This window comes from Micromys minutus, assembly GCF_963924665.1.
Source record: "Micromys minutus genome assembly, chromosome: 10".
Classification (NCBI taxonomy): Eukaryota; Metazoa; Chordata; class Mammalia; order Rodentia; family Muridae; genus Micromys; species Micromys minutus.
This window is the reverse complement of record NC_137979.1, coordinates 5,136,516-5,164,191: the sequence shown is the minus strand read 5'-3', so window position 1 is coordinate 5,164,191 and position 27,676 is coordinate 5,136,516. Positions and strand designations below refer to the sequence as shown.

The window sequence follows — 27,676 nt, the reverse complement described above, 5'->3', positions numbered from 1 at the left end:
GCGCCCGCTCCGCCCCCGGCTCGCTGCCCGCGGTGCCTTTGATGTTCCGACCCGCCAGCTCCCAAAGCCGCGGTGCCCCGCGCCCTCGCCCCGCGCCCACTGGCCGCTCAGGCGGAGTCAGCGTGCGCTCCGCCCGCCGCGCTCCGGGCTCGGACCTCCGCACCCTGGGCTCGCCGCCTCCCGGGCCGGCTCCGCGCCCCGCACCCGGCGCCCGGGCGGGCGCAGCGCACCATGCCGCAGCTGGACTCGGGCGGGGGCGGCGCGGGCGCTGGAGACGACCTCGGCGCGCCTGATGAGCTGCTGGCCTTCCAGGACGAAGGCGAGGAACAGGACGATAAGAATCGCGACAGTGCCGCGGGCCCCGAGCGGGACCTGGCGGAGCTCAAGTCCTCACTGGTGAATGAGTCCGAAGGCGCGGCCGTAGGCGCCGGGGTCCCGGGTCCCGGCGTCCGAGTTCATGGAGAAGCCGAGGGAGCGCCCGAGGTGAGCCCGGCCCGCTCCTTCCCGGAGGACCTCGTCCGGAGTTGGTATCGTGCGGACCCGCCCCCCGCGCCACGGCCCTCGTGGGTCCCATCTCTGGAGCCCCTCCTGTTCCCTCCGCCCCTCATGGCCCCTCTGCTTCGCTCTGCAGGCCCTGGGACGAGAACACACTTCGCAGAGACTTTTCTCCGACAAACTTCCAGAGTCCCTAGAGGACAGTGAGTTTTGCGCGGCTGGGGAAGGCGCTAGAACCGGGGGAGGGGGAGTAGGGGGGCGGGTTTCCCGGGCGCCGCTGAGCTGGAGTCACTTCCGGTGCCCTGACCTTTATAGGAGTAAACAGACCCCCGCCATCTCCGCCTCCCCTCCAGCCCAGGTGACTGACTAATCCTTTGCCTTGAGGAGCAAGCCTTGACTAAGGTTCCCAAGCAGGAGGGTGGGGTGGGGAGTCAAGTCCCGGCTGCTAAGTGGAGATCTGGACTCGGGGGGTCTTTCCTCAAAAACTTGGCCTTGCTGATATTCCCACCCGTTCGGAGGTCCTCGTTCCCCGTCAAGTCACGAACTTGACGGGGACCCCTTGGCAATTTTTCCCACCTCTGGAGCAGCTGGCTGGGCTGGTGTCTGACCCAGCTGTGGTTTTTCCAGGCCTGAAGGCCCCGGAGTGTACCAGTGGCATGTACAAAGAGACTGTCTACTCTGCCTTCAATCTGCTCATGCACTACCCACCGGCCTCGGGAACAGGGCAGCATCCCCAGCCTCAACCCCCGCTGGTAAGTGACCGCAGCAATCAGACCCTGTCACGGGCTGGCTGGCTGCCTACTTGCCTGTGCAAGTGAAGCTTGGACAAAAAAAAAAGAGAAAGAAAGAAAAAGGGAAGCACAGAATTCCTCCATGCTCTTACCCAGTTCACACCTAGAGGAGTCTGACCCTAAAGGAGGTCTCTGAAGGAGTGCCTGGGCTCCATTCTTTCTCATTTGCTTTTGGCCTTAGTCTTTCCAACTTGCTCAAGCAGGTGCCTGTGTTGGACCGTGGGGATGATGAAACCGGGATGGGGGTCTTCTGAAAACGTTTGAACTGAGCCCAGGGCCTTCCCTAGAGTGTGCATGCTCTGAGCAAGAGCTTTGTGGTTAGCTTTCTCCGGAGAAGCAAGGGAGCTACGGCGTGAGAACAGGTACAACACCTAGCCTTTTCTGGTTCCCAGCTCCACTGTGTGTAAGTTGGCAGTGTGTAAGTCCTTGCCACCCAATGTGGGTTTTGAGCAGGCTGGTCTGGTCCCCCACACACCAGGAAGGGTTTGCTAAATGTGCTACAGAGCAGGGTGTTGGTTAGGGGGTCAGCTACGTGAATTAGCATCAGGCTTGGTGACATGGCTGTGTTCCTGAGAACTACTGGGGCTCCAGACTGTTGGGAATTGGGGTATACAGAAATCACAGTCTGTTAGGTCTAGCCATAAGCCCAGTGCATGTTGGAGCCCCAGGCTAGAGGCTTGGATGGCTAGTGGCAGGCCCATTCGAAAGACTTTGTACGACTAAGGAATGGTGGCCCTTCTTCCTGAAGCTTGTGGGAGGGGAGAAGATAGATGAGGCTGTTGTCTAGAACAAGCTTCGGCTCTGGTTCCCTGGAGGTAGGATAGGGAGGAAACCTGGTAGGCTTTAGAAATGGACTCCATTCTTCGCTGCTGACCATGTGGCCTGTCTGCCTGCTCTGGGATGGCTTGGTAGATGAGGCGCTTCTCTTGTCTGTGAAGAGGTGGCTGGCTCCTGACACTGCCACTTGACAGTGCCACTTGCTCCAGATAGCGACTTGTGCCCTGTACAAACAATGCTTAACAAAGATAGCCTTCTAAAATCCCCTAATGGGTGCAAATCCATCTGGAGGCCAGTTGACATAACCTACCGCTTTGAAGTCACTGGCAAGCATTGTTTGGGCTGGGAGTAGGCTCACTGTGGTAGCCATGACTAGACAAAAGGCAGAGCCCCCAGAACCTTGCTGGCAAGGTGGACATTCGGGACTGCACAGCAACAAAGGGAAAGGGCTGTGTGGTTTGGAGGTTTACTCACAGATTTAGCCAGAGACAAGAGCTGCCCAGAGCTGCCAGAGGTAGGGATGGGGTAGTGATGTGACTTCAATTTAAGGGGAAGGGTAATGGGGCTCAGAGAGGTCCAAGAGCAGGATGGCGGGTTCCCACAGTCAGGCTCACCCTCACCTGGCTTAGGGCTGTCCATGCTTTACTTTAGGGTCCTTCTCAAGCTACAGCAGATGGATAACTATGTGCTCCTGCCTTCCTCCTCAGCCCCTGTCCTCACCACTGCCTTCTGGTATCATGGGGATGGGAGAGCAGGCTCTGACTTTCCTGGCCATGGCATCACCTACCGAGCAGGGGCTTGTGCTAGAGGGGTGCTGGGTCAGGGACATAGATGTACAGGAATGTAGAGAGACTGTAAGTGCATAATGTATATGAGTGTGAGCACACCCAGAGGACAGCTGAAGTTGGCTCTCTCCACTTCAACATGAGTTCTGAGGATGGAACTCGGACCAACAGGCTTGCAGAAATGAGTTTAGCTGCTAAGCCGTCTTCCTGCCCCGAGAGAGTCTCTTTAAGCAAACCTGAGAGAATGCATAGCAAATAAGTAAAAAAAGAAAACAGTAAAAGTAGCTTGCAACTGGTGAAGAACTGTGTGGGTGTTCCAAGTACAGTTTGGTTTTACGAAGCAAAGTTGGTCATCCCATGTTTGGGGGAGCATATTTGTCACCGACTTGAGGGCTTACTTGTGGTGCTGGGAAAGACACCCTCATTTGCTTAACAGGTAAGGAGTGCCTTGTAAGGACCTTGGGGGCTGGGAGTCTTTTGCCGAGGCTGATCCCTTCCCACAGTGCTCTGTAGGAAGACAATACCGATCATTCCCTGGCAACTGGCCTTGGATATTGGCCTCTCTCTCTTTGCCCAGCCTTGCCCAAGGGCATACAGGAGATCAGCAGTTATGCTGAGATGCCTTAAGACCAGTGGGTAGGCCTTCCTAGGTACCAGGGAAAGTCTGTTTCAGGGACCTTGTAAATGGGATGCCCACATGGTTACACCAGCGACACCTATCTAAACAGGCCAGAGCCGAGCCCAGGGCGCTGAGTCAAATGACTGACCATAGCCAACTGCCACAGAACACAGGCTCATCCCCAGATCAAGAAGCTCTTTTGGTATTTGGTTTCCTCTACACCTTCACTGGGCATGGAAAGTTGCTCAAAGGTGACCCCTCAGCTGGTGTTGGTGGGGTGTCTCCTGTAGGACTGTAGGCTATTAGTGGCCTAGGCCAATAGCCATGGATGTGGGAGGTCTTCTTGTTGTGCCATTCATGTATGTGTGTGCACACGTGCATGTGGCTGCATGGGGTAGGGGTGACAGAGAACAACTTGTGTGTCCCAGGGATCAAACTCAGATTGTCCCATCAGGTTTGGTAGCAGGTTCCTGTTTGCTTTTTATCTTGTTTCCTCTGATTTGAGACTCAGAACAGAGCTGGGGTAGAGGAGGAGGGGGAGGGGACGCTGGTGTACTAGGTTGGGTTCTGGGGGCAGGTGCTGGCGTAAGGGATTCTTTAGGGAAACCCAGGCTAGTGACCTTCGTGACAGTGATATCCCACACAGGACAGAGGCAACATGAGTCTTTGGTTTCTTCTGTGGGCTCTTGGACCCTAAGACCTGGAAGGCTAAAGAGCCTTTTACCATCTGGATGAATATCCCAACCAGAGAAACAGGACAGCTTGGGGGTTGCAGGTAGTTGAGAATTGGGGGATGGGGTGATTGCTGGTGGCTGCGGGGTTTCTTCTGGTGTGATGACTATGTTTTAAAATGAAATTGGGGTGACTGGTGACACTTTAAAGTGGAGTATTTTATGGTATGAGAGTTATGTCTCAACTTATTTCTTTAAGCTGAAGCATTTGGCTACGGTAGAGGCCACATTTCCCTGTCCCTGGTCTCCGCAGCATTCTGGTACTTGAATATGTGTTCCAGTTTGGAAAGTGAAGGGAGACATGGAGCTCACGCTTGGGCCCTGGCTATTAAGTTCCCCTCTATATTCCTGGGTTGAGGTCCAGGCTGAAAGCCATGTAGTAAACCCTTAAGGGAGCAGGAGAGTGGGGATAAGCAGAACTCCTGGGAGCCAACGAGGGGACTACTGTTGCCTTGTGGGCTCCCTGTCAGAGCTGGGTATTAGCCTCCCCCCCCCCCCCAGGGATGGTTTGCTACACATCTTAATGGTAGCTGGCATCATACAGTGAAGTTTCTTGGAGGTAGAGTGGTGGCTCTAGGATGCCACGTGACCATAAGCAGGGTTATCCCTGGAAAGACCTCGATATTTTAGAAGGCCCATCTATGGGTGTGCTAGGCAGAGCTGGCTAGCCCCAGCATGGGCCATGGGATTCCAGTGAGCAGCGTCGTAAGCTCGGGGCCTCTCTGCAGACAACCGTGGGTCAGGCATGTGTCTCTACATACATCCCAGACCTTCCTGCTCACTTTGTCATGCCACCACCCAGTACCCACATGGGTGCTGCCTTCTAGCTGCCAGCAGATGTGGCAGAAGCTCCAGGGTCCCTTGCCTCCCTCTCTCCCCTACCCCCGACCCATACCTTACTCCACAGTCACACAGTAGTGAGAGAGTTCCCGAGGAACTTGAGTCAGGGTGGGATGGCATCTCTTGCCTCCAAACACAAGGGCTTCTGCTCTTGGAGGAAAGTCTAAGCTGTCGGCCACAGCTTTAGTGCCGAGGCACCCTGTCTTCTCTCTGCCCCTCAAAGTAGCCAGCGCATGTGTTATGTGTGATTTTATAAACACGCAAGCCCTTTCTTAGGAGCTCTGCCTGAGCTCCTTCAACCTCCCACAGCTAGCTCTGCCAGACTGCCAAGGACCTCCCTGGCAGTGCCCACCTTAGTCACCATGGATGGAAAACACCAGACTGCCTTAATATCTTAAAACTAACCAGATAACTCAATGGCTGCCCCATTCTCCTTGACCTCTGCCCACAGTGGAGGCTACAACCTATAGCCCCAAGACCTACCTGCATGACTGTTGCTTTCTCCTTGCTCCCCCCGCTTTCCTCCTTCCTTTTGTCCCCTTCCTTTTCTCCTGGGACCCAGAAGTCCCACCTTTTCCCCTTCACCCAGTGATTGGCTTCTGCCTCCTTTATTGATTCAATAAAGAACCAGTTAGTTAATCAATACCTTCCCCTACAACCATGTCCTAGTGGAGCTTACCCCTACAAGACCCCCCCTTACTTCAAACTTCCGTACCTGTGTCCTCAGCACTTCACACAAACACCACCTCATTCCTCGGTCAGGACTTATTTCAGTTGTCTGCTCCAGGAGTCTCTGCCCGGTCTTCCTCAGGTATCCTGGCAGCTCATCTGAGTAAGGCAGTGGGTGCCTCTGTCCAGGGCACTTACAGAACCCTTCTTTTAATGTCTCCTGGTTTCCTTTCTGGGCTGTGGACTAGCAAGCACCCTTCTAAAGTAGAGTGTGGATTTGCAGCTTTGCCGGAGAAGTGCCAGGGAAGTTAGTGGGGGCGTGTGTTGGCCATGGCCAGTCTTGGCTCTCCTGGGCCCAGGGGCGGCTCATGGGCCTTCAGATGCCAGAAGCTGTGCTTCTACTTTGGGCCAGAGTGGTCTGAATGTCTGAACCCTACAGGTATAGGGTTCAGGCTGCCAGGCTCTTACCTGGCTTCTGCCCTGCCTCGGGGGTCTTTGGGTAGGGGTGTGTTATCCTAAAGTCATTCCCACCCCATACCCACAACCACAAAGGTGTAGTCAAATGTGAGGAAATCAGGTTTTGCAAGGAAAATGGAGATGCCGTGTCGTTGGCCGCCAAGCCATCTGCAGACCTTTTCCTGGCACTGCATCCAGAGCTAGTTTGTAGAGCTCTGACCAGTGCAGCCCAGGCAGCACCCATGGGTCCCCTCTCAGTTCTTGACCTCGGTGTTCGTTCGGATGGTTTCCCTGGATTCAACATCCGGAGTAATTCTGGGACCAGGAAGTGGTGCAGCCCCAGCCCCTCGCTGGGTGTTGAGCCTTTGCCTGCTCTCCAGCTGATGCAGAGCTGACCCTGGACTGTGCTGTTTTGCGTTCACTGGGTGGGCAGTGGGGCTTGAAGTTCCCAGGAGCCGCATGTCTCCGAAGCCTGTGAGGGACTGGGGTAGCATTTGGACTCTGCTGCCTCTCCTCCGTCCCCAGCTAGGGATCTCTGAAGGTGGCTTTCACTTTGCTGCTGTTGGCAGGGTCAGGAAGCCTGCCTTTCAGACTCCTGTTTAGAGCTGAGCCTTCCAGCTTCACCCTGTCCAGGGTGGACAGTTAGAGCTTGCTTCTGACTCCTTTGGAAGGACAGGATGAGCTGGCCCACTAAAGCAGAGAGCCAAGGTCAGTACAAAGCCCCGATGGTTGCTAGGGCCACTAGGACCCAGTGTTCTGTCCCAGCTCTGCCGGTGGCTCTGAGCCGTGGGTTTGGGTGGTCACAGGAGGGCATACAGTAGTGGTGGGGGTGCACTCTGTAGAGACCACAACCCTCCCCTGCCCCTGAAAGCAGCAGGGTTAAGTTGAACTGTAAAGCATTCTAGGGCTGCCAGTTCAAAGTCTGAGGTTAGATTAGGTTAGGGTGGGCCCAGAGCCTGTGGGGTAGAGGTAGGGGAGCAGCTACAGTTCCTCCTCAGGTTTGCTGTGGTCCCAGAGATAGAGAGTCACACCCCCTCACACCTTGTAAGCAGTGTTTCCTGCCACTGTGTACAAACAAGGCTGTGTTGGAGGAAACAGGTGGCTTGTCAGGTCACAGAAACGTCACCATCCCCCAACTGTACAGTGCTCAGATTCTTGAGGAGTACCCTTCTACATCTGCAGGGGGAAATGGGGGAGTGGGGGGAATGGGGAAGTCAGATGGGAAGGATCCTGCCTTAACATGAAGGGGAAAAGCATTTAGTCTGGAAGATCACTCCTCTGCTATAGATCCACTACCTCCCAGCTGGACAGCCCTGGGAACGTCACCCACCACCCTCTGAAAGCAAGCATAGGAGGGCTCTGCTCCTTGGGGAGTGAGATATCACATGTGAAGTCTGAAGTTGAGTGGAAGCTACACTGGAGGACTGGAAAAGGGCAGCTGTGGCCCCTTGTACCTCAGGCTGGACTGGGGTCCCCCAGGGAGTCATCATCCCCTAGGAGCAGTGCCTGCTAGAACCTTGACCCCACACTGTATTCCTGAGTCACGCAGATGAGAGGTTACCACTGCCCACCAGAGCTCAGTCCTTGGAAAGACAGAGAGCAGTTCCCCGAGAGCCCCAACCCTTCTCCAGTGTGCTTCTCAGCTGGACAGAATGCATTCGAGTGAACGGCTGTGGGGGCAGCTGGCGAGGCTTCCTGAGAGAAGCCTCTGCAGGGGCGAGTGGGAGGGCGCCCTGGGTGGGGCGCAGTGGAACTGAGGAGAGAGGCCTAGATGGGCTTGTTTCGCACACCTGCACAGACCCAACCCTAGGGTCCTTGAGGAATGTGAGACGAGGCAGGCCGTGCTGCCAGGAAAGGTCTGTCGTGTGACCTTGGGGCCCGGTCCTCACTGATTCTAGAGCGGGGGAGGGTGGTAGGCACATGCATTGGGTTGGCAGCCTTGGCAGGCAGGGCGGTGCCCACCACAGATGGTTTGGGTTGGACATGGAGGCGGAGGACTGTGGCAGACTGGGGCAGGGTGGACACTGGGAGTGGCAGGGTGATTGGAGGAATGTGCACAGACCATGGGAAGGGTGAGCTCTGGAGAAATGAGAGGCCAACGAGAGGCGAGATGACCTCCAAGGTGGACACTGCTGTCAGTCACAGCACTGGTGAGCCAAAGGACCTCTGATCCGAGTGCACCAAGCAAGGCTCAGAGGGCCCAGGGACATAAGGAGGTCTCTGAAACCTAGAACGTTCTCTGCTGCCTCTTTTAGGCAGTCTGTGGCCTCTCCTCACACACTGACTCTGGTGGTGCACATTCTTAATCCCAGGGTTTGGGAGGCAGAAGCAGGTGGATTGATGTGAGTTGAAGGCCAGCTTGGTCTACATAGTTCTAGGTCAGCCAGGACTAAATCTAACCTCAAAAAAATCCAAAGCCAAACAAAACAAAAAACAAACCAAAAACCCACAACTATAAACCACCGAAAAACAAAACAACAGAAACGGTCTCTAAAGAGCTGATGCTGGGCTAGGGGTGTAGCTCCGTTGGTAGAACCTAGTCAGCAGCACAAAGCCCTGGAGTTGATCCCTGAGTTCAAGGCCAGCCTGAGCTACATGAGACTCTGTCTCACAAAACAGTTACAAGCATTGGGTAGTTGGCCTCAGACTGGAAAGCTTGCTTTAGCAATGGTGGGCTCGCCATCTATTCTATTGTATTTTCTGTTTGGTTGGTTTTGGCATTGCTGGGGCTCGAACTATATCTGCAGAACTTTTATATCTCCTTTCTCTCCCTCTCACTTGCTGAAGCCCTGTGGGAGAGCAGTCAGGGCTCTTCTCGGCACCGCTTTTCCAGCCCTTCTGCTCGTACTTTCTGAGGTAAGGTGTCACTTTCTTTCCCAAGCTAGCCTTGAACCCACGCTGTAGCACTAACAGCTAGCTCTTGAGCACCTCTTGTTTCAGCTTCCTAAGTAGTGGGGATTACAGGCTTGTGCCAGCAGAGCTTAGTAGGGCTTGTTCTTGTCAGAGGTTTCATGCCATCCACTGCCGCTGCTCCACCTGGTACCCAGGCACTCGGGACGGAGGAGGGACCTTTGCCTCAGCAGAGCTGGGGAGGGTGTGAGCTTGGGTCTCTCCTGCCAGGAGGCTGCTCTCGTGGCCTGTCCCACCCATGGAGACAGCCTCCCTGGACTGCACCCAGATTCTGCCTTAGAGCCAGAGCCAAGCGGGTGACACAGCCTTCCCTCGAGGCCCTGACTCTGCAGCCAGAACTCCTTGGAGATCAGAGGAAGCAGACACGCTGTCAAATAAATACGCTTCCTCCTCAATCCCTCACCCCCATTAAAACAGCCACCTCCCTCTCCAAGGACAGGAAAGCTGTCTGGGCCCCACACTGTCTGCTTCCAGATGACGTGTATATAGCAGAGACTTCAGGCCTGGGTGGGCAGGTCCAGGCCCCAGGGAACAATCGGTGTGGGCTCAGGATGTACATGGTTAGTGCTGCCCAAACCTCACTAAGTGTGAACAGACCTGGGGCCAATGGGAGTGGATCACTCCCTTCAAACTGGTTTTCCTGTAAAGGCAGGGGTTTGTGGTGGCCTGTTGACCTCTCTGGGTCTCAGTATCCTCTCCTCAAGGGGTGGGAATCCTGGTCCCAGTAGGGTTCTTGACGTTCAGATAGGTATAAACTGGAAGGGTCTGCTAATAGCGTGGGATTTGCTGGCCATTGCAAGGACCAGCCTCGACATTAGGTCGCAGGGGCCATGGAGAGGGAAGGACAGGTGATGGGAACCCAAAATGGAGACGCTGAGTAAGTCTGACTTGTCTCTGGTGTCAGGGGCCCAGCCTCCTGGCCTGCTGGGCCGCCATCTGAAACGCATTACTGATGCTTTGTAAACTCCCATCATTCGGCCACATGAAAGCCTCAGACCTAAAAATAGCTGCTCCCAGAGGACGCCCCGCACTGGTGGGGCTCAGCTGACCTCTGCACACCAACCCTCCTCCGTGCCACCGCCTTTGCCCAGCAGCCTCGAATGGCAGGGCTGAACAAACCCACCACCCACCCATCTACTGTGGGCAGTCACTGCCTGAGGCTGCTCTATCTAGACATGGCTCTTACTCTGCTGGCCAAGGCCTCAGGCCCAAGGCCTTACCTGAGGCGGACTGTCTGGAACAGGAGAAAGACTGCTGGAGAGTGTGGTACGGACCCTTCCCTAGGCTTACTGTGGAACCATCAGGGGCCGAGACCCAGCCCACCACTGACCTGGTCACTATCTAGTGTGGGACAGGAGGGTCACTGGCTGAGGTGCTGGGGAGGGAAGGGTGGGCCTGTCTGATGGTAGGCTGGGTGGAGAGCCAGCAGCAGAAGGGCCTCCAGGCTGCCAGCGCTGACTCCTTGCCCTGCTCTCTGTGGGTTCCCTCTCCCTATGGTCTCTGTGACCAACTGCAAACCACTCTTTTCTCTAAAAATAAACATGCTTATGGGATTGGGGGAAGCTTTGTAGCTATCAAAGGAAATAATAGGGTGTTTAAGAAAATTATATTGCGTTTTAAATAACCAGCATGAAAGTCATTAAGTTTGAAGTTTCACTCAGATCAGATGGCTCTGCGGCCTCCTGGTGGCCAGGCAGGCAGAAGGTGGGTGGGCCTCTGATGCTCGAGGCAGCCTATGGGAAGCAGTGGAGTCTTTGCCAGGCATGGCTGGACACTTGGGGTGTGCTGGTTGCGGTGGCCACCCTAGAGCGTGATGGTAGGCTTTGAAGCCGTGTACGGCCCCGGGAGCTGCCTGCTGTGGGCAGCCCTGTGGGTGGGGATGTAGGGAACAGATGAAGCAGGGAGATCCGAGACCAAAGGTTGGTGGCTACATCAAGTGAAACATGCAGGGACAGTAGGCAGCTCTGATCAGAAACAGCTGGAAGAAGAGATGGGCTATCTCCGTTCCTTTTAGTACAGGATTGACACTCAGTAGGTGCTCAGAAAACAGAACATCTCATATGTCTAGATGTATCTTCCTTTATGCTAGAACAGAAAAAAAAAAACCAAGAAATGAAAACAAATAAAATAATCCCTGTAGGTTCCGAGTGCTCGCTGGAAGCCCTTCCTAGGTTCGGCGTGGTTTCTAGCATTACATAACCTGGATAGACTGGTAGATACCTACGACCCTAGACAGGAGGAGCAGACATTCGGGGTCATCCTCTACTATGTAGTGAGTTCAAGGCCCAGTTTTGTTTTGTCGGCGGTGTATATTTGCAACCACAGTGCCAGGGAGGCAGACACAGGCCGACTCTGGAGTTTTCTAACCAGCCTGGCTGGGGAGCCCCGGCTTTACTGAGAGACCCTGTTTCAGAAAATAGAAAACGAGGAAATCTATGACCTCTGGCTGCCATGTAAACACACACGGTCCTCTGTGTGCACAAACACACACGGCATGTTCTATTATTGCCAGGGAAACTGAGGCTCAGAGAGGTACTTGGTGGTCAGAACTTGGATGTGGCTCTTTTCCTGCTGCCTGTGCCTTGCTGCATGTCTCCGGTTGTTCTAGACTGTAGGACAGGAACAGTGCTGGCTGTGGACCTTTGTGGCTTTCCTCTGACCCCAAGAAATGACTTGGGCTCTCCAGGTCCTGGGGTGGTGAGGAGGGCTGCATTTCTTGAGAGACATGAGTCCAGAGCTTCTTCCCTGGACCCCCCAAGAAAATGTTACACACACACACACACACACACACACACACACACACACACACACACACAGACACACAGTTAGTAAATGACCTGTAAGGTTGAGTCAAGTTTGGTGTGAGGCAGAAGATGGTTAGAAATTATCTGTTGTGGAGTTTTCTTTGCCAGTTTGGTCTTCACTTAGCCCAACGCCTGCTGCTAGACCTCTCTGGCTAAGGTTCCCCTTCTGGGATACCCAGGGTCAGGTTGAAGAGCTCCCTAGGCTCCGAGTCCTTAGGAAAAGCTAAGGAGATGGTGGGCAATCCAAGGTCTGGGTCTGACACCTATGAACGAACTCCTTGGGAGTCAGAGCCTCCTGCCAGCATCATGAGGGCGTTTTGAGGACAGTGTTTTTGAACGGTCCCTTGTGGTTGCTGCAGGCCAGAGAGGAGTTCAGAATCCTGTCCTGATTATGACCAGGCAGTGGTCCAAAGGACTTTGAGGGCCAGCGGTCCCTACTTGGCACAGAGCCGGCTTTCCTGAAAAGCCTTTGTCTAGGGACAGGGCTGGCTTTAGTCGTTTCTTTCTCCTTTTGATCTTAAGTACAAAAAGAATATTAGCAAACACATATAAGAACTCACCTAGGCCTTGACAATTCCACTAGCTCATGGGGCATTTTATAGACAGGAAGTGTAGACACCAAGAGACATGCCCTGCACAACTGTTGCAGAAGTGACTTGTACCCAGCTCTTCCACAGTGCCCTGTTTCTACGTGGGCAGTGTTCATGGTACAGACAGCCGGGTGCTTTTGGCTCCCCCATGCTTCTGCCTCCATGGCCGTGGGAGTTTGGCCTTCCCTGCCCTGTGTAGGAACACTGCTCCTACAGGTGTGCTGTCACGCAGTTTGACAAGAGCTCTTTAGGGCTTTCAGCTCAGGGCCCTCAGCTCAGGACCCTGTAGCAGTTGGAACGGCACAGCCCTACCTCTGCTTATACTGGGTGTAGGGGTTAGGGCAGCACCCCAGAGCTGGGTGCCTACCTCTAGCAACTTCTTTCTGCACCTTGTCTTGTGACCTTGGGGATGAATGGCTAGATTGAGTCTACACAGAGCTCCCAGGTCTTAACCAAAGGAGCTCCAAGGGTCAGACCAGAATGAGCATCCTTGTGTGGCTCCAGGTCTTAAGGCGGTCTAGGCAGTCCAGGTGACTTGGAGGGCCCCATGCTGTCTGTCCTTCATGGATTAAATTGGGGGCAAGAGGTCTCCAGGTCTCTCCTCTCCCACAGTCTAACTACTGCTGACTGTCTTCCATCAGCCTCACCTGAGCTACATAGGCAAGACCCTGTCTGAAAACAGCCAACCAAGATTTACTTGGCAAGGGGCTGACAGCATAAGTGCTGTCGTGAGCTCTGGCCAAGAGCGCCAGGGCCTGGACTCAGACCCAGACATGGTGGCTGCCGGCCGTGAGACTTGAGCGGCTCACTGGGCTGTTCTTTGCTTCACCATCCTCATCTGTAGATGAGGCTTGGGAAGACTGGCAGGAGTCTGGCACAAGTGGAACTCTGTGGACTGCTGGACACTGGGCCAGCCATTGCTGGACTTGCAGGGACAGCTCCAAGTCTGCACCTTGCTTTCCTCTTCTGGGCCCTTCATCTCTACAAAGCCTCCAGCTGTGCCCCCAGGGCACAAAGCTTCTAAATTGCTAACATGGCTTCCTCTCCCTGTTGCTAAGCCCAGACCGGGTTGAGGCCACATCCATGGTGGGTTTGCTGTTAGACACTTTGGAGGAGCAAAGCTTGGGGCCTGCCCAGCCCTACAGTGCTTGCAGAGTCCCCAGACAGGGTGTTTGTAGTGTTAGCTAGCAGCTCAGCTGCAGCAGCTCCCGGAAGCTTCTATTTTCCTCTGAAAACATCCTGTCCTGAGGGGCGTTTACCTCAAAGAGGAGGAAGGAAAACACAAGCAGACAAATGCATAGAAACCACGAGAGGCCATGGGCAAGGCTACTCGGTTTATGAGGGTTCAGCTCAGTCTGTTGGTGCTACTGGGCTGGGTAGAGAAACCACAGGTTTGCCAAGGCTGCGTGCAGGGACTCTGGTCCTCACCTCCGGGGAGGCAGGTCTGTTATCTGATGTCAGGGCCAGGAGACTAGTTAGTGGACTAGCTACATGCAATTGGCAGGGCTCTGCAACCATGGCAACCTTGTTGCTGACAGGTGGATCTAAAGCCTCCCCTTGGTCTAGGGTGTGGCCCAGCTGTCCCCAGCCGTTTCAGCTCTGCTGGCCCTAAGGCCATGGCCCTCGTTCTGTAGTAGGCATCTGGCACGGGGTTGCTGAGAAGTTTATAGGTTGTTTCTTAGAGAGCACTGTGCCTTGGGCAGTAGAACCTGTGGCCAGAGCTGGGACGAAAGGAGCAAGGCCTGTCCCTCCCAGCCGGTCTGAAGTATGCCTGCACAAGAGGGTCTGTGGAAACCTGCAGGCCCAGCCCTGGTTGACTTCCTTTGCACGGTATAGGAGTCCTGCATGCTGGGAAGTTCATTCTTGTGGGTTCTGGCACTATCCAGCACTTCATTCGAGCTCTTCTGAGCTAGTCAGAGCCCAAGAACACACAAGTCGTTGTTTCGGGACAGTGACTGGGTGTGAAGACAAGAAGATAATTGGAGGGAACTTTCAGTGGCCGCCACTGGACCGTTTAGGGGAGATCAGCTGAGGATGAAGTCAGCCTGCAGTGTGCCCAAGATGAGGGTTGGGCTTCCGTCCACACGTACCTGTTCTAATTAGAGCAAAACCACCATCTGAACTAGTGGCAGGTCTGATTGTGACTGTGGTCATTGTCATTCTCAGAGTGCCTTAGATGTGTAGGGTGTAAAAAGGAGAAAAGGAAGGGGCTTGGGTGCCAGATGGACCCCTGACCCTAAAGTCCCAGTTCTGTGTGCTGCCGTAACCCTGCGTAAAGCCCCAGACTTCCCCAGGTCCACAAGTCTCTTTGAATGTGTGTTCATCTGCACCCACCTTTAGAGAACCAACCTGGATACAGCTTTAGTTCAGTGACAAAAAATCAAAGGCATGATCCCAGAACACAGGGAGGTAAGGACACAAGAGGGAGCCAGCTTTGTGTGGACGGTTGGAAAGGTTTCCCAGAGGCAGGAGAGAGCACTCCAGTCTTCTGTTGCTGGTGCAGAGTGAGGAAGGAAAGTTTAGAGGGACTAGCCAATGTCCTTAATGACGAATCCTTGAAGGGGTCCAGCAGGCTCTGCGCTGTAGACGTCATCCTCTCCTCACAGCCTCCCTTCAGTGCCTGCCTCACGGGTTCCCTAGCGTCTACTCCCAGCTCCATAGCAGGAGCTGGAGACAGCCCTGTCTTGAGGGGCCAGAAGTCCCAGCCACAATGGCAGGTGTGATGGGATGTGCAGAGATTTGGGGCACCAACGGTTTCCCAGGCCTTTGTTCCAGGTCGTCAAGAAATGATGTGAGTGCAAAGCCTGGAAAGCCAGAGGGGTCCAGCTCTCTGGGATGCTCAGGCACATGCTTGCCAAGCTGGCCGACCCTTGTCTAGAGGAGGTCATAGGTAGTGTAGGAACCGGCGTAGAGCGGAGCAAAATGGAGTCTCGGGGGCGGGAAGAGGCCTTGAGACAGATCTAGGTGTTTAAGCAGAACAAGGCCAGGCCCAGGATGCACAGATGTGGCTAGGGCCTCAGGGCATGTGCCAGCTTCCACTGTCAGGTTGGTTTCAGGTGACTCCTTTTAGAGCCAGGAACATGGGCTCAGCACAGTGTAGAGCACCCTGGCTGAAGGGAGAGATGGGTACAGCCTCCTCTGCACCCCAGCCTCCTGCTGTGTTCATGCAAATCACAGGTCTCTGCACTGTAGCCATTGGCAGCTGAGCTCTGACTGTGACCTTATGCTTCAGTTCCTTATCTACCAGTGGTGACAGTCCCTGTGCCTGCAAACGGTACTGTTTGAAGGCATGTCTGGTGCTCAGAACTGTGCCTGTGCAGAGGTCAGCATTCAGTCGTTAGCAGATGCTGTTTGCAGCCTCAGACATGCTCTGCCTGACACAAGCTAGGAGCTCGGGGACACATCCTGATCCTTGTTTGAGCTTCTGGGTCCTAGATGTTCAGGGATGCTTCTTTTGGCTCCAACTCTGGCACTGGGCTTTCTTGAGAGGACCTGTTCTTCCACCCCATTGAGCTTGAGGCCAGAGGAAATGGCAACTTTCTTCGCTGGGAAAGTGTTGTGGGGCTTAAGAGCTTGGGGGTTTTCAGAGTCAACCGTCAGAGGCAAGGGAGTTTCTCTGCTGGCGGCGGCAGAGGCTCTCAGAGAGCTCTCAGCCTTGTGAGCAGACCGCTGCGGTCTGCAGGGAAAATGCAGACTGTGTTTATTTTTTACCTGAACTGCAGGAAGTGGGGGGCTTGGGACAGCCTAGCTGGGCCCAAGCTCAACTCTGAAGCAGAGAGTTGCTCAGAGGTCCCCATTTCCCCTTTGCACTGCCTTGGCCTGAGGTGGTAGCCAAGCTAGGGCACTGGAGCAGGGACCTTCCCAGAAGATACCTTTGGGACAGTAGCTGAGGGTTGGTGTGGGAGCGTCTGAACAGGAAGAATATGCCAGTAGCAGCAAGGACCTCCTCTGTTGGGAGGGGAGCTGGTCATCGGCTGGCCAGCAGGCTAGAATGGCAGGGTAGCTGTAGGCACCCCTGGGACTGGAGTTCTGGACCTGTCCTGGAGTGCCACAGCCTGGTGGGAGTAGCTGCCAGAGCTCGGGCTAAGGCAGGGAGTAGTGTGGAGTGTCTTCTGTAGGGAAAGCACTAAGTGCAGTTGAGTCTCTGCTGTTTGCATGTTTGTGTCCCACAGACGAGGGACTCAGCTGTTGAGACAATCAGTGCCTGGTGGGGACAGTTAACTCAAACCTACCTCCTTCCCTTGGAGACAGATGAGGGAGAAGAGCTCAAGTCTCTGAACTTGCCGTGCTCCCACCAAGCCCTAGGCAACCCCACCCTGTTGTCTGGGAAGTCTGGCGCTCAGACAGCCTTGTACTGAAGCCCTGGAGCGGGACGTTCTGCTGGCTAAAGGTGGCAGGGAGCCTTGTGCCAGACGGTTCCCCCTGGCTAGAACCACCAAGCACTGAACAAGCTGAGTAGGGGGGAGAGACTAGACAAGCCGGGAGGAACCGGCCAGGCCCTTAGAGCTTGCCCTGGAGCCCTGGCCTCTCAGGACCTCTGGCTGCTGATGGATTCTTTACCCCACACTGCCCACCCAGTACTTCTGTGGTTTATCTGCAGACTTCTAACTAATGAGGCTTTCCCCCAAATACCAGGAAACACAGTAGGCAGGACAGGCCCATCATCCCCAGACCCCAACTGCACGCATGCAAGCACGCAGTAGGCAGGGGTTGTAAACTAAGCTGGATTTCTGGGGCTTCAGCTTAACCCAGGCTGCACTGCAACCTGGGGTTCAGGAAGTAAAACTGGGCTTTAGGCGATATGAAGGGTGCAATGCCATGAGGTCTAAATTCTGAAGGAGTAGAGTTGCCACCAGGTTGTTGGCTTGCTGAAGGCCACTGTCTTGAAATCTATGAAGATGAAAAACCTTAAAGATTGTCAGGAAGCTTTCTTTCATGAAGGGCCTCAGCAGTTGCTCCTCAAAATTAGGACAAAGCATGTTTTGTTTTAAGACTGATGAGGTGACCAGGACTGATATTGTCACTCCCATCCAGGACATGAGAGAGGCTCCCCAGGGTCCTGGAGGACCAGGACCAGGAAATGGTCAGCAAGCCTGGAGCTTCCAAGCTTCCTGCACACCATAGTATACCTCAAAGCAGCCCGTGGAATTCCTGGACACTGTAGGTGATGCTGCTGTCAGGGGAGCAGAGGGAGGTCACACAGCTATCACCGGGTAAAGTCAGGGGGCTTAGGAGTGACATGACGTGTCTGCTGGAGCCTGGCTCAGGGGCAGAGAGGCTCAGCGGTCTGGGTGAGAATGATGGCTCAGACTGGTTGAGAAGGAGACAGGAAGTGGTTGGAGATTTGGAAGGTAGAACATTAGAATCTGCTAAGATATTGGATATGGGGGTCAGTGTCAAGAACTACTACAAGGTTGTCTAGTCTGAACGGTTTGCTCAACTAATGGAAGAATGGAGCTGCCAGTAACCGAGGAAGTCCACAGTGCCCTGTCAGAGTCGGGACTGAGGATACAAACAGCTCAGTAATAGAGCGCTTGTGTGAGTGTGGAGTTTGGAGACATTTTAGACCTGGAGTTGAGTAGGTATTTGGAGCATAGAGTTCCTAGCAAATGTGGAGTCAGTTAGGCACTGTAACACACACCTTTAATTCCAGCACTCAAGGGGCAGAGACAGGGAGATCTCTGTTGGAGACTAACTCTGATTTTGATCTACAGAGTGACTTTCAGGACAGCCAGGGTTAAACAGTAAAAAAGTCTCAGAAAAAAAGAAAAGGAAACTTGGAGTCATCATATAGATGCTGCCCTGTTGTCCAGACTTTATTTTTAATTGTGTGTATGTTTGTGCTGTGGGAGGCCGTCACATTCCCTGCAGCTCTGATTATAGGCTTACTAAGAGCAGCATGTGCTCCTAACCGCTGAGCCATCTCACCAGCTCCCAGCCTGAAGGTGTGTAAAGCCAAAGCAATGTGGACAGGAGAATCCAGTCCAGACTGAAAGAAGAGTGGAGGGAAATGAAGCATTGAGTGTTCTGAAAATCAAGCAATGGAACCTGGTTTCGGGGAAGAGGAGGAATCAGTTTCTCATGAGGGCAAAGGATTGGGGAAATGGTGACTGTCCTCAGCATTCTGGAAGTCACTGTGGATGCTGACAGATCTTGGGGCAAGAGACAGGCTAGGCTGAGGGGAGACTGAGATCTGGACCTACTAAGGGTTGTGTAGAGGGAGAGCTGTGAGGTGGAGAGATAGCAGCCTGTGCCTGACCTGCCCACACACCTCACAGCTGGTCTCTCCTCTTCTAATGGACGGACAGCTCCGGATGATGCTGGCTTGAATTCAGAGATCTACTTGCCTCTGCCTCTTGAGTCTGGGATTTGAGGGGAGCACCAGCACACCCAGCTTCAGACATCAGCTCTTGTTTATCTAAGACAGGGGGAGGCCTGAGGTAGCCCAAGACTTGAGGGAAAGGTGCAGCTGACTGCTGGAGGCCAGGATGTCTGATGTACTAGAACTGTACCCAGCTAGAGGCCTCAGGGGCAGCTTTCTCTCTGGCTTCACTCTAGAGATGCAATAGGCAAATAACAAACAAGGGACCTGTGCTAGGCCATTGACTTCCAGAAGTCACCCAAGAACTGAGAATCGTTCCACTGAAATGCCTGCAGCCAACTTCACCTGCTTTATTTCTCCCAGATGTTCTCTTTACGGTCTTGTTCCAAGAGGTCTCATTTCTTCTTTTTGTGCCTTGGTGAGCAGTCACTCCCGTGTGCGCTCAGCCAGCAGCGTTTCCACAGTCAAGTTAGTCTGGGTGGAAGCTGGCCTCCCAGTTGTATCAGTTGTAGATGTCCACACAACTTTGGCCTGCAAGGGCACGCGCACCACGCCTGGCAGCGACTCCTTGTGGCTGGGAGTTCTCTCTCCACCTGCTGAGTCATCTTCTGACATAGAACCATTGAACTGTGAAAAGTAAGAGAGTCCTGCAGTGCTGAGGAAACTAGAAGAATGACATCTGGACAGACTTCTTGGAGGGAGCCAGGTACCACCTGACCTCACCTGAGTCGGGCCTAAGGAGGTTCCTTCCCTGTGCCAACACGTGACAGAGTCATGTGCAACAGTATGGGAGCTGTAGAAGGAAAGGGCTGCAGACAGCCACGGGCTTCATAGAGCCAGGTCAGGAAGAACTTCTGGAGGAACACTGAGTATTCACAGAGGTTCACTAGGAGGGTGGGACTGCATAGTCAGTCTGCAAGATTGGGAGGCAGGAAAACAGTGACCTCTTCCCATAAGCTTGTGATTTCTGACGGCCAGGATGACCAGAGTTCACTGAAGTTCTGCATTCCCTGACCCTTGCACCCCCTGTCCCAGAATACTCCATGTTCACCAGTCTCCTGGTCATTTTCCAGCATAACAAGCCCGGCCAGCCCCCACATGGCGTCCCCCAACTTTCTCCACTCTATGAACATTTCAGCAGTCCACATCCTACCCCTGCACCAGCGGACATCAGCCAGAAGCAAGGTATGGACCAGGGATGGGAGAAACACATTGAGGTGGGAACTTGTGGCTTCTTAAGCCTCATAGGTGAACCCACATTTTATAACAGAAAAGGCTGGGACTTTGCAAACCCAGGGCCCAAAGAAAACGTCAGAAAGGAGCCAGGTGTGAAAAGCAGAGGCAGGAGGATTGAAAGTTTGAAGCCAGCCTGGGCTATGCATAAGTTCCAGACAAGCCTGGGCTGCAAAACAAGATCCTGCCGTGGAGGGTTTCACGGGGAAGAGGAGCCAATCAGAAGGTGAGGCTGCTGGCTCTCCATTTCGGTGTGAAAGCAGCCTCTGCACGGCTGCAGCTGGACAGCCTTTCCCCACAGTGAGAAAATGGAAAGTGGTGGTTGAGATGGTTGATTCACCTCAGCCTCAGCCAAAGTCATTCTGAAATCCACCACTGTCAGCTGTGGGAAAAAGCTGACTCAACCCTGGGGCCAGGTTCTTCTAGACTAGGGGCTGCCTTCTACCCAGAGAGCCAGGAAAGAGCCCTAAGCACAGGCTCCAAAGGCAGGGCACCAGGAGCTTGTGAGATTTGGCTTCTCATTACCCAGGGACTCAAAGCTTTGCCTCTAACCAGTGTCCTAAGGCAAGTCACTCAGCACCCCTGTTGTTGGTTCCTTTGGTTTGTCAGAAGGGCACTGTTATCACCCTAGGGTAGTTCTAAACAAACCATCTGATATCTTGGTCTCTTTAAGAGGAAGCAGAGGAATCTTAGAGGCCTTTATAGAAGGCTCCAAGGTATAGTAACTGTCCCAACCTCCCAGGTCAGAGTGATGTGCTTACTTGGCCCTTTTCCACTACAGTTCACAGGCCGCTGCAGACCCCAGATCTCTCTGGATTTTATTCTTTGACCTCAGGCAGCATGGGACAGCTCCCCCATACTGTGAGCTGGTAAGTGTGGGCTCAGAGAAAAGGGGACACCGTATCTGCCCTTCTGTGTTCCTCCTCTACCCAACTTGTTGAGACCCGAGCTGCCGGCTCTGTAGCCAGCAGCTTTAGCCTAACCTAGCTCTGAGCTAGCAATCCTTGTGACTGTGAGCACTTCCCAGAGGCTTGATGTACTACTTCCTTTAGGGAGGTAAGAATGCTGGCTACTGGTCTCAACCCTATTGCAATTAATTCTCCAGAAGGTAAGGAAGGAAAGTTGGAAACCTGAGCAAGGTGGTGGTATAAACCACCAACAAAGGAGAGGCTACTGCCTCTCACAGGTTCCTGGTAGGTAACTTCCTGGTGGCCTGTGTGCTGCCAGTCTGTCCCAGCCTTGGTGGAGCTGTATGAGGAATGGGATCCTTCCTGGTCTCTGGTGCTTGCTTGAGCCACACTTGTGCCCAGCCTACTGGAAGGGTCTACTAAGGTTGGACCAGGCCTGATCGTTGGTCAGAGTCTGTTGTCAGCTGGAATCAGGTCTCTACAGGCCACTGGCCTGCCTTTTACTCATTGACCACAGTGTGACCTGAGCAGGTCTCTAGCAGCAGGAAAAGCTGTCTTCCCACAAAGGCAGTGAAAGGCAAACCTTCAACCTGGGCCTACCTGCCCCATTCCACCTGCTACTTATCCATGATCAGCACACTCCTCCATTTCCAGATTGTTTGGGACAGAATTCCATTCTGAATACAAGTCAGTGTACCCCAGGACCAAGGCAGGACTCAGCGTTCAGTCTGATGATGCCAGGCCAGTGCTCCTAACAGACAACTCTTTGGACAACCTCTTAAATCCCTTAGGTCTACAGCTCCAAAGACCAGGGAATCTGAACCACCTGAGCCTCCAGAGAAGGGTAGCTCTATGTTCTTAGCTTCTGCCAGGTGAGACATGGAGCATTCTCACTTTCTGCACTGAGCTCTGTATGTGCTAGCAAGGAATCAGGTGCCAAAGAAACTCTGCTGGAGCTGATTATGACCTTAAGGTCTCTGCCCTTTCAAAATAAAGGCTGCCCAGTGGACACACAGGCAAGAAGCCAGCAGTTATGATGCACTGTTTACACTGTCTTGATTTGGAACTGTAGGAGCCCATAGAGACACCTCATTCTCCTTGGGGCCCCTGGGCTTTTGAGTTAAAGCAAGGGGTTGTGAAGAGATGGCTCAGCAGTTAAGAGAACTGGCTATTTTTCCAGAGGACCTAGGGTTTGGTTCCTAGGACCCACGTGGTGGAGCCAACCCGTTCTTTGAAGCTCCTAGAGTACCAGGCTTGCATGTGGTGCACAGACATACACGCAGGCAAAATAATTATACACATTAGAAGATAGTAAAACTTAAGAGTTGAAGCAGGCACACTGGGACAGGAGAGCAGTCCAGACAGTGTTGGTAGAAAGCATACAGAGAGCAGCTTCTGAGAAAAGACTGCATATGCATGTAGAACTCTGTATGAGCCCCACCACAAAAGGCAAAGTCCTTCCCATGTCTGGCTAGCAGTCAGACGGCTAACAGCTGTCTCTCCCAACCACAGGCCCAGCCCTCCTCTCTACCCCCTGTCCCCTTCCTGCGGATATAGACAGCACTTCCCTGCCCCCACTGCCGCCCCTGGCGCCCCCTATCCCAGGTGAGTCCCCTATCCCTGCAGCCAGGCTCCTGCTTCCTGTTGCCCAGGCTTCAATGCCCACACAGGGCTGTGTTCAGGCCAGTGCTTACCCTGTGTTAGTTGTTTGTCCATCTGTCTGTCTGTAACTTTGGAGTCCCATGCTGTTCTGTGCCTGAGGATCCAACTAGAAGTCTCAGCCTAAGACACACTGGACAGAACAGCCAAGACAGCAATGTATATGTGGTTAATTCAGCTCTACTGCTCACCTTTGCTGGGGCATCCTTTGAGCTCTGCCCGAGCCTTTTAGATAGTGCTGTCCTTTAGAGCCTGCCTGCTCAGGATTCTTAGCGCTCTGTAAGCTGCAAAGTCTTACACAATAGCAGAAAAGAGGTGTTGGTATAAGTGTGTGCCCCTTCAGCTCATTCTAGTGACCTAGCACCAGACATGCCATGATTAGGAAGTAGAGATACAGCACCAACAGCAGGTCAACTGGACTGAAGACAAGCCTTTAGGAGACCCCAACCAGGCATGATGGGTCAAAGAGGATTGTGGGAAGCAATTCCTGAAAAGGTAGACAGAAGCTGGAGCTAGCTGGGGGATGGGGAGATGACTGTGACCGAGAAGTAGGAAGATGGGGGTAAATATAGTAGGGGTGCTTAGGTGGGGCTGTAAAGGCCCCAAGAAGCAGGCAAGTTTTATTCTGTTGTCTGTAGCAGGAAAACTTGAGCTGGAGTGAGCCAGAAGCATTCTTTAAAAGTCAGTCTACTGTGAGGAGGGGAGCCTGGAGGATGAAGTGGAGAGCAAAAAGGCCCACAGGTAGCTAGTTTATAGGGGCAGGATTAGCAGCCATCCATCTGACTAGCACAGGAGTCTTTTGCAGTGTCTGTGCATACATATATGTGTACCTGTGTCCAGAGCAATGAGCAGAGTTTCTGTCAGCTGTGTCCTCTGTGCAGGGATCTCCATGTGTTCAAAGTCTAATCAGCTTTAGTGTTGCTTCTCCCCTACCTTCAGGTTCACCCACCCATCCTTGATGCTGGGATCTGGTGTACCTGGACACCCAGCAGCCATCCCTCACCCGGCCATTGTGCCCTCCTCAGGGAAGCAGGAGCTGCAGCCATATGACAGAAACCTGTGAGTTAACCCGTGGGCTGGGAGGAGGGCAGGGAGCCAGGCAGACAGGCAGAGTGGTTGGTCAGCCAGGGCATGCGTGCCTCCCACCAGGTCCAAGGCCCCTCCTGGCACTGCCCGGAGGGCTCTGCCCAGATGTTCTGTGGCTCTGGCATTGGCCATTATTACTGTGCAAAGTAATCTTCTAAAGCAAGAGGGTGGGGAAGGATAAGGAACAAAAAGATATTTTGAGCCAAGAAGGAAGGAGATGAATGTCTGTGCTTTCCCCATTTGGCTATGGTACTCTTGAAAGGAACAGTTACCCTCTGCTCACTCACGTGAGGCAATTAGAAAATTCTACTTACAAACGACTACAGAAAGAGTGGTGGAGCTGGGAGGCAGAAGCAGGCAGATCTCTGGGTTTGATGCTAGCCTGTTTTACATAGTGAGTTCTAGGACAGCCAAGGGTACACAGAGAAGCCCAGTCTCCAAAGAACAAAAAGTGGTGGCCTTAGGCTATGTTCCCTGCCTGGGGCAAGGTGGGGATGAGAGGGAGAGGCTAATGTAATGTAATCTGGTTGTGTACCTCAGGAAAACACAGGCAGAACCCAAGGCAGAGAAGGAGGCTAAGAAGCCAATCATCAAAAAACCCCTCAATGCTTTCATGCTTTACATGAAGGAGATGAGAGCCAAGGTCATTGCAGAGTGCACACTCAAGGAGAGCGCTGCCATCAACCAGATCCTGGGTCGCAGGGTGAGGCCATGGGCAAGTGGGCTGGCAGGGATTGCCTCCAACCTTTCCACCCTAGTACGGCTTCCTAACTTCCTGATGCATTGCATTTGCCCCCTTCCTTGCAGTGGCACGCACTGTCTCGAGAAGAGCAGGCCAAGTACTATGAACTGGCCCGCAAGGAAAGGCAGCTGCACATGCAGTTATACCCAGGCTGGTCAGCACGGGATAACTACGTAAGTGGTCAGCAGTACACCATAGGGGCGGCTAGGGGAACCCTTGATATCATACCCAGGACAGCAACCTCAATATAGGGGAATTTGTCTTGACAGTATAGGCAAAGTAACACAGAAAGCCCCAAGACCCCGCCTTGACTATATCAGAAGAAAGCTTAAGCAACTTCCCTTAAACAGTTCTCCACTCCAGAATGCAACTTATGGAACTATTGCTCAGTATTTAGCTTGGCCACATGAGAAGGGGAAGGACGGGGCCTGGAAATCCCTCTTGTACTCAAATGGAAGATAAGATTGAGAGGGGAAGGACCCCCAATCACACCCTGTCTACTGTAGCCTTACAAGAACTAAGGGCAAGAAAGCCGAGCCCCAAATTAGGAGAGAGATGTAGATCTGAGAGGCAGTAGGCTGCAGACAGCCCACTGTCTGCCTCGCAGAACCAACCATCTCTCTCGTTCCTGCAGGGAAAGAAGAAGAGGCGGTCAAGGGAAAAGCATCAGGAATCCACCACAGGTGAGACCCAGCTTCAGTAACACAGGCTTCTCTCCACCTTCCCTTTCAAGAGCAGCCCTGCTCTGACCCAGAGGGTGGGGTTGAATACTCAGCCACAGACTTCAGTGCCTGAGCTCTCTGGAAACAAATCTGCATCTCCAGTCTAAATCCATGCAAGTAACAGCTTCACTGTAGGAAGACTGCAGAAGCACACGGCACACCCCTATGCCACCTTTGCCAGCCCTGCTCAGTTAGGTTCCATCAGAAAAACTAATGAACTAATCATAAAGTTCTATGTCTAAACCAAAAATGTTAGCCAGGACCCAGTAGTGATCACACAGCCTGCCAACAGGTACCAGGCAATTTCTCCATCACTAGTTCCCATTTCTCATGGCAGTGCATAGTGCTGTAGAGAGCCCAGAGAACCCATCCTGCTATAGGCCTTATTCTTGTCCCCAAGTCTGATGGTAGATGACAGACTATGATGTAATTCTCAACTGTGTTGCTCTCGTACAGAAAAGCTGGAGCCTAGGAGTGGGACAGGACAGAAGAAAATTACCTACCCCTTTCTCTGAGGATAGACAGGCTTTTCTTTCCATCTGTAAGTGTGGAACTTTAGGTATAATTATGCTATATATACTTTAGCCTAATTAGGAATGTGGGCTAGAGGGAGATGGGATATTCTTAAGAATTTAGAAAAACTGCATAAAACATACAGGTAGTTGAGAGAAGAGGACAGCCCCAAGACAGAAATTGGAGAACCCTAAAGGCCCCTGTGTGGTGCTAGGGCCTCCATGCTAGAAGGCCAAGGGAAGGGGAGGACAGCATGAAGACCACCTCCACACTCCATTCTTCCCACTGACTCTTACCCAACTGGGTGACTGCCTTTTCTCATACCTTGCTCTGGGTCCTAAGGCTTCCCCTGGGTCTGGCTATGCCATGGGAAGGTCCATTCTGCCTGTGGGGGCTATGGGGTGTCTGTAACTGGCTAACACTGATGTTACCTCTTCTTTCTGGGCCCTGTTCTGCCCTGCTGCCTGCCTGCTCGCCCTCTGCCCTGTTCTGCCCCTCTGGCATGGGTGTGAGCAGACCCTGGCTCGCCTAAGAAATGTCGTGCTCGCTTTGGCCTCAACCAGCAGACGGATTGGTGTGGTCCGTGCAGGTGGGTTTGTCCCCACCGTCATTCTCCCTTTGCTTCAAGCTGCTTCCCTTATTGCACATGTTCTGCCGGGTCTGCGGCCCTTCCTTTGGTCCCTCAGTCCCCTTGCAAGCCCTGTAGAAAAGGGAACCCATGTCTCCTAAGAATACAAGTGAGTATTGAGCACAGCTTGTAGAGATGTCTGGTCTAGGTGAGACAAGGGATTAAGGAGAGATGTACATAAGCAAAGTTGGGTCTGATACCAGCCAGATTTACTAAGCCTTAGTTAGGAGACAAGTCTGTCACACGTTTACGTGGCTGAAGGCCCTAATCCTAGCTCCAAAGTGATTAAGTTCCACAAGTTCCCTCATTCCTTTAAAATAGAATTTCTGCTTAAGAGATACAAGGCAATAGCACCAGAGACTCCTGAAAATAGTCTGATCGCCAGAGTGTGACTTATTATCTTAGATCTGGTAACACCAAAAAAGGAGACAGAGGATGGGGGGAAGAGGGGAGAGAAGCATCAAAGAGGAGAGAAATAATATGTGTGTTGTGCTCACAATGGGAAATGGAGACTCCACCCGCGGAAGAGGTCCTATTCCATCCACGTGTGCTATTCAAGACACATTGTGGCTGGGGACAGGTGTATGCCTCAGGAGGCTGAGACAGGTCAGCCAGCACCACTGGGAGACCCTGTCTAAAACAAAGAGCAAAAGACAAACTGTCCCCAAAGTGCTAGAGTTAGTTATTAATAAGCAACAGCTACTTTGCATTTTTCTACTAGCCTGGTTGTGAGAACCAAGATTGCTCACAAGCATCACAGTCAACTTGCCTTAATAATGCCCATTAAATCCCTACAAATACACATCGAACAGTAGCTCAAAGACCCAAAGTAAGAGATACCAAAGTAAGATTTCCCCTGGAAAACAGGAAGCAGCCCACAAGCTTACACACAAGTCTCTTGCCACCTTGTGGCTGTTCTGTGTAATTGCACTTGTCCTGGGTCTGGGCCAGCTGGGGCTGAAAGATGGGTATAGTTTCTCTGGCCATGGAGAGGACAGAGTGGTTAGCCAGGCCTGTTCAAGGACAGCCATTTTCTGGTGTGATGTGTGACTGTGGATTCACCCTCTGTTTACAGATAACTCTCTTCACTATTCCTAGGAGGAAAAAGAAATGCATTCGGTACTTACCCGGAGAAGGCCACTGCCCCAGCCCCGTTCCTTCCGATGACAGTGCTCTAGGCTGTCCCTGGTCCCCAGCTCCCCAGGACTCACCCTCGTATCTTCTGCTGCCCTCCTTCCCCACAGAACTGCTTGCTAGCCCAGTGGAGCCAGCACCAACATTCTCAGGTCGCTCTGCAGCTCTCACTCTTCCAGCCCCTAAGTCTCCAAAGACTTCCCACAGCACCCTCCAGAACACACAAATACAGCAACAAGAATCTCAGAGACAGGCAGCCTGA

The 27,676-nt window shown here is 53.1% G+C and overlaps 1 protein-coding gene across 5 annotated transcripts; it reads left to right on the top strand.

Annotated features, from left to right (window-relative positions):
- Window positions 1-231: 231 nt before the first annotated feature.
- TCF7 (transcription factor 7) lies at window positions 232-27,676 on the top strand (the record flags this gene model as incomplete). 5 transcript variants are annotated; one of them, XM_080923482.1, is made up of 11 exons in its annotated part: window positions 232-483; window positions 632-698; window positions 1,123-1,247; window positions 19,863-19,974; window positions 20,804-20,891; window positions 23,529-23,648; window positions 24,216-24,378; window positions 24,483-24,590; window positions 25,052-25,100; window positions 26,169-26,241; window positions 27,379-27,676. In XM_080923482.1, the coding sequence occupies 11 exons, from the start codon at window positions 232-234 to the stop codon at window positions 27,674-27,676; spliced, it is 1,455 nt and encodes a 484-aa protein (XP_080779608.1). The 5 variants fall into 5 exon arrangements, with proteins under 5 accessions (XP_080779608.1, XP_080779609.1, XP_080779610.1 ...); XM_080923483.1 differs by lacking the exon at window positions 26,169-26,241 and adding an exon at window positions 22,443-22,535 and having other exon boundaries at window positions 27,379-27,458; XM_080923484.1 differs by lacking the exons at window positions 26,169-26,241; window positions 27,379-27,676 and adding exons at window positions 22,443-22,535; window positions 27,356-27,378.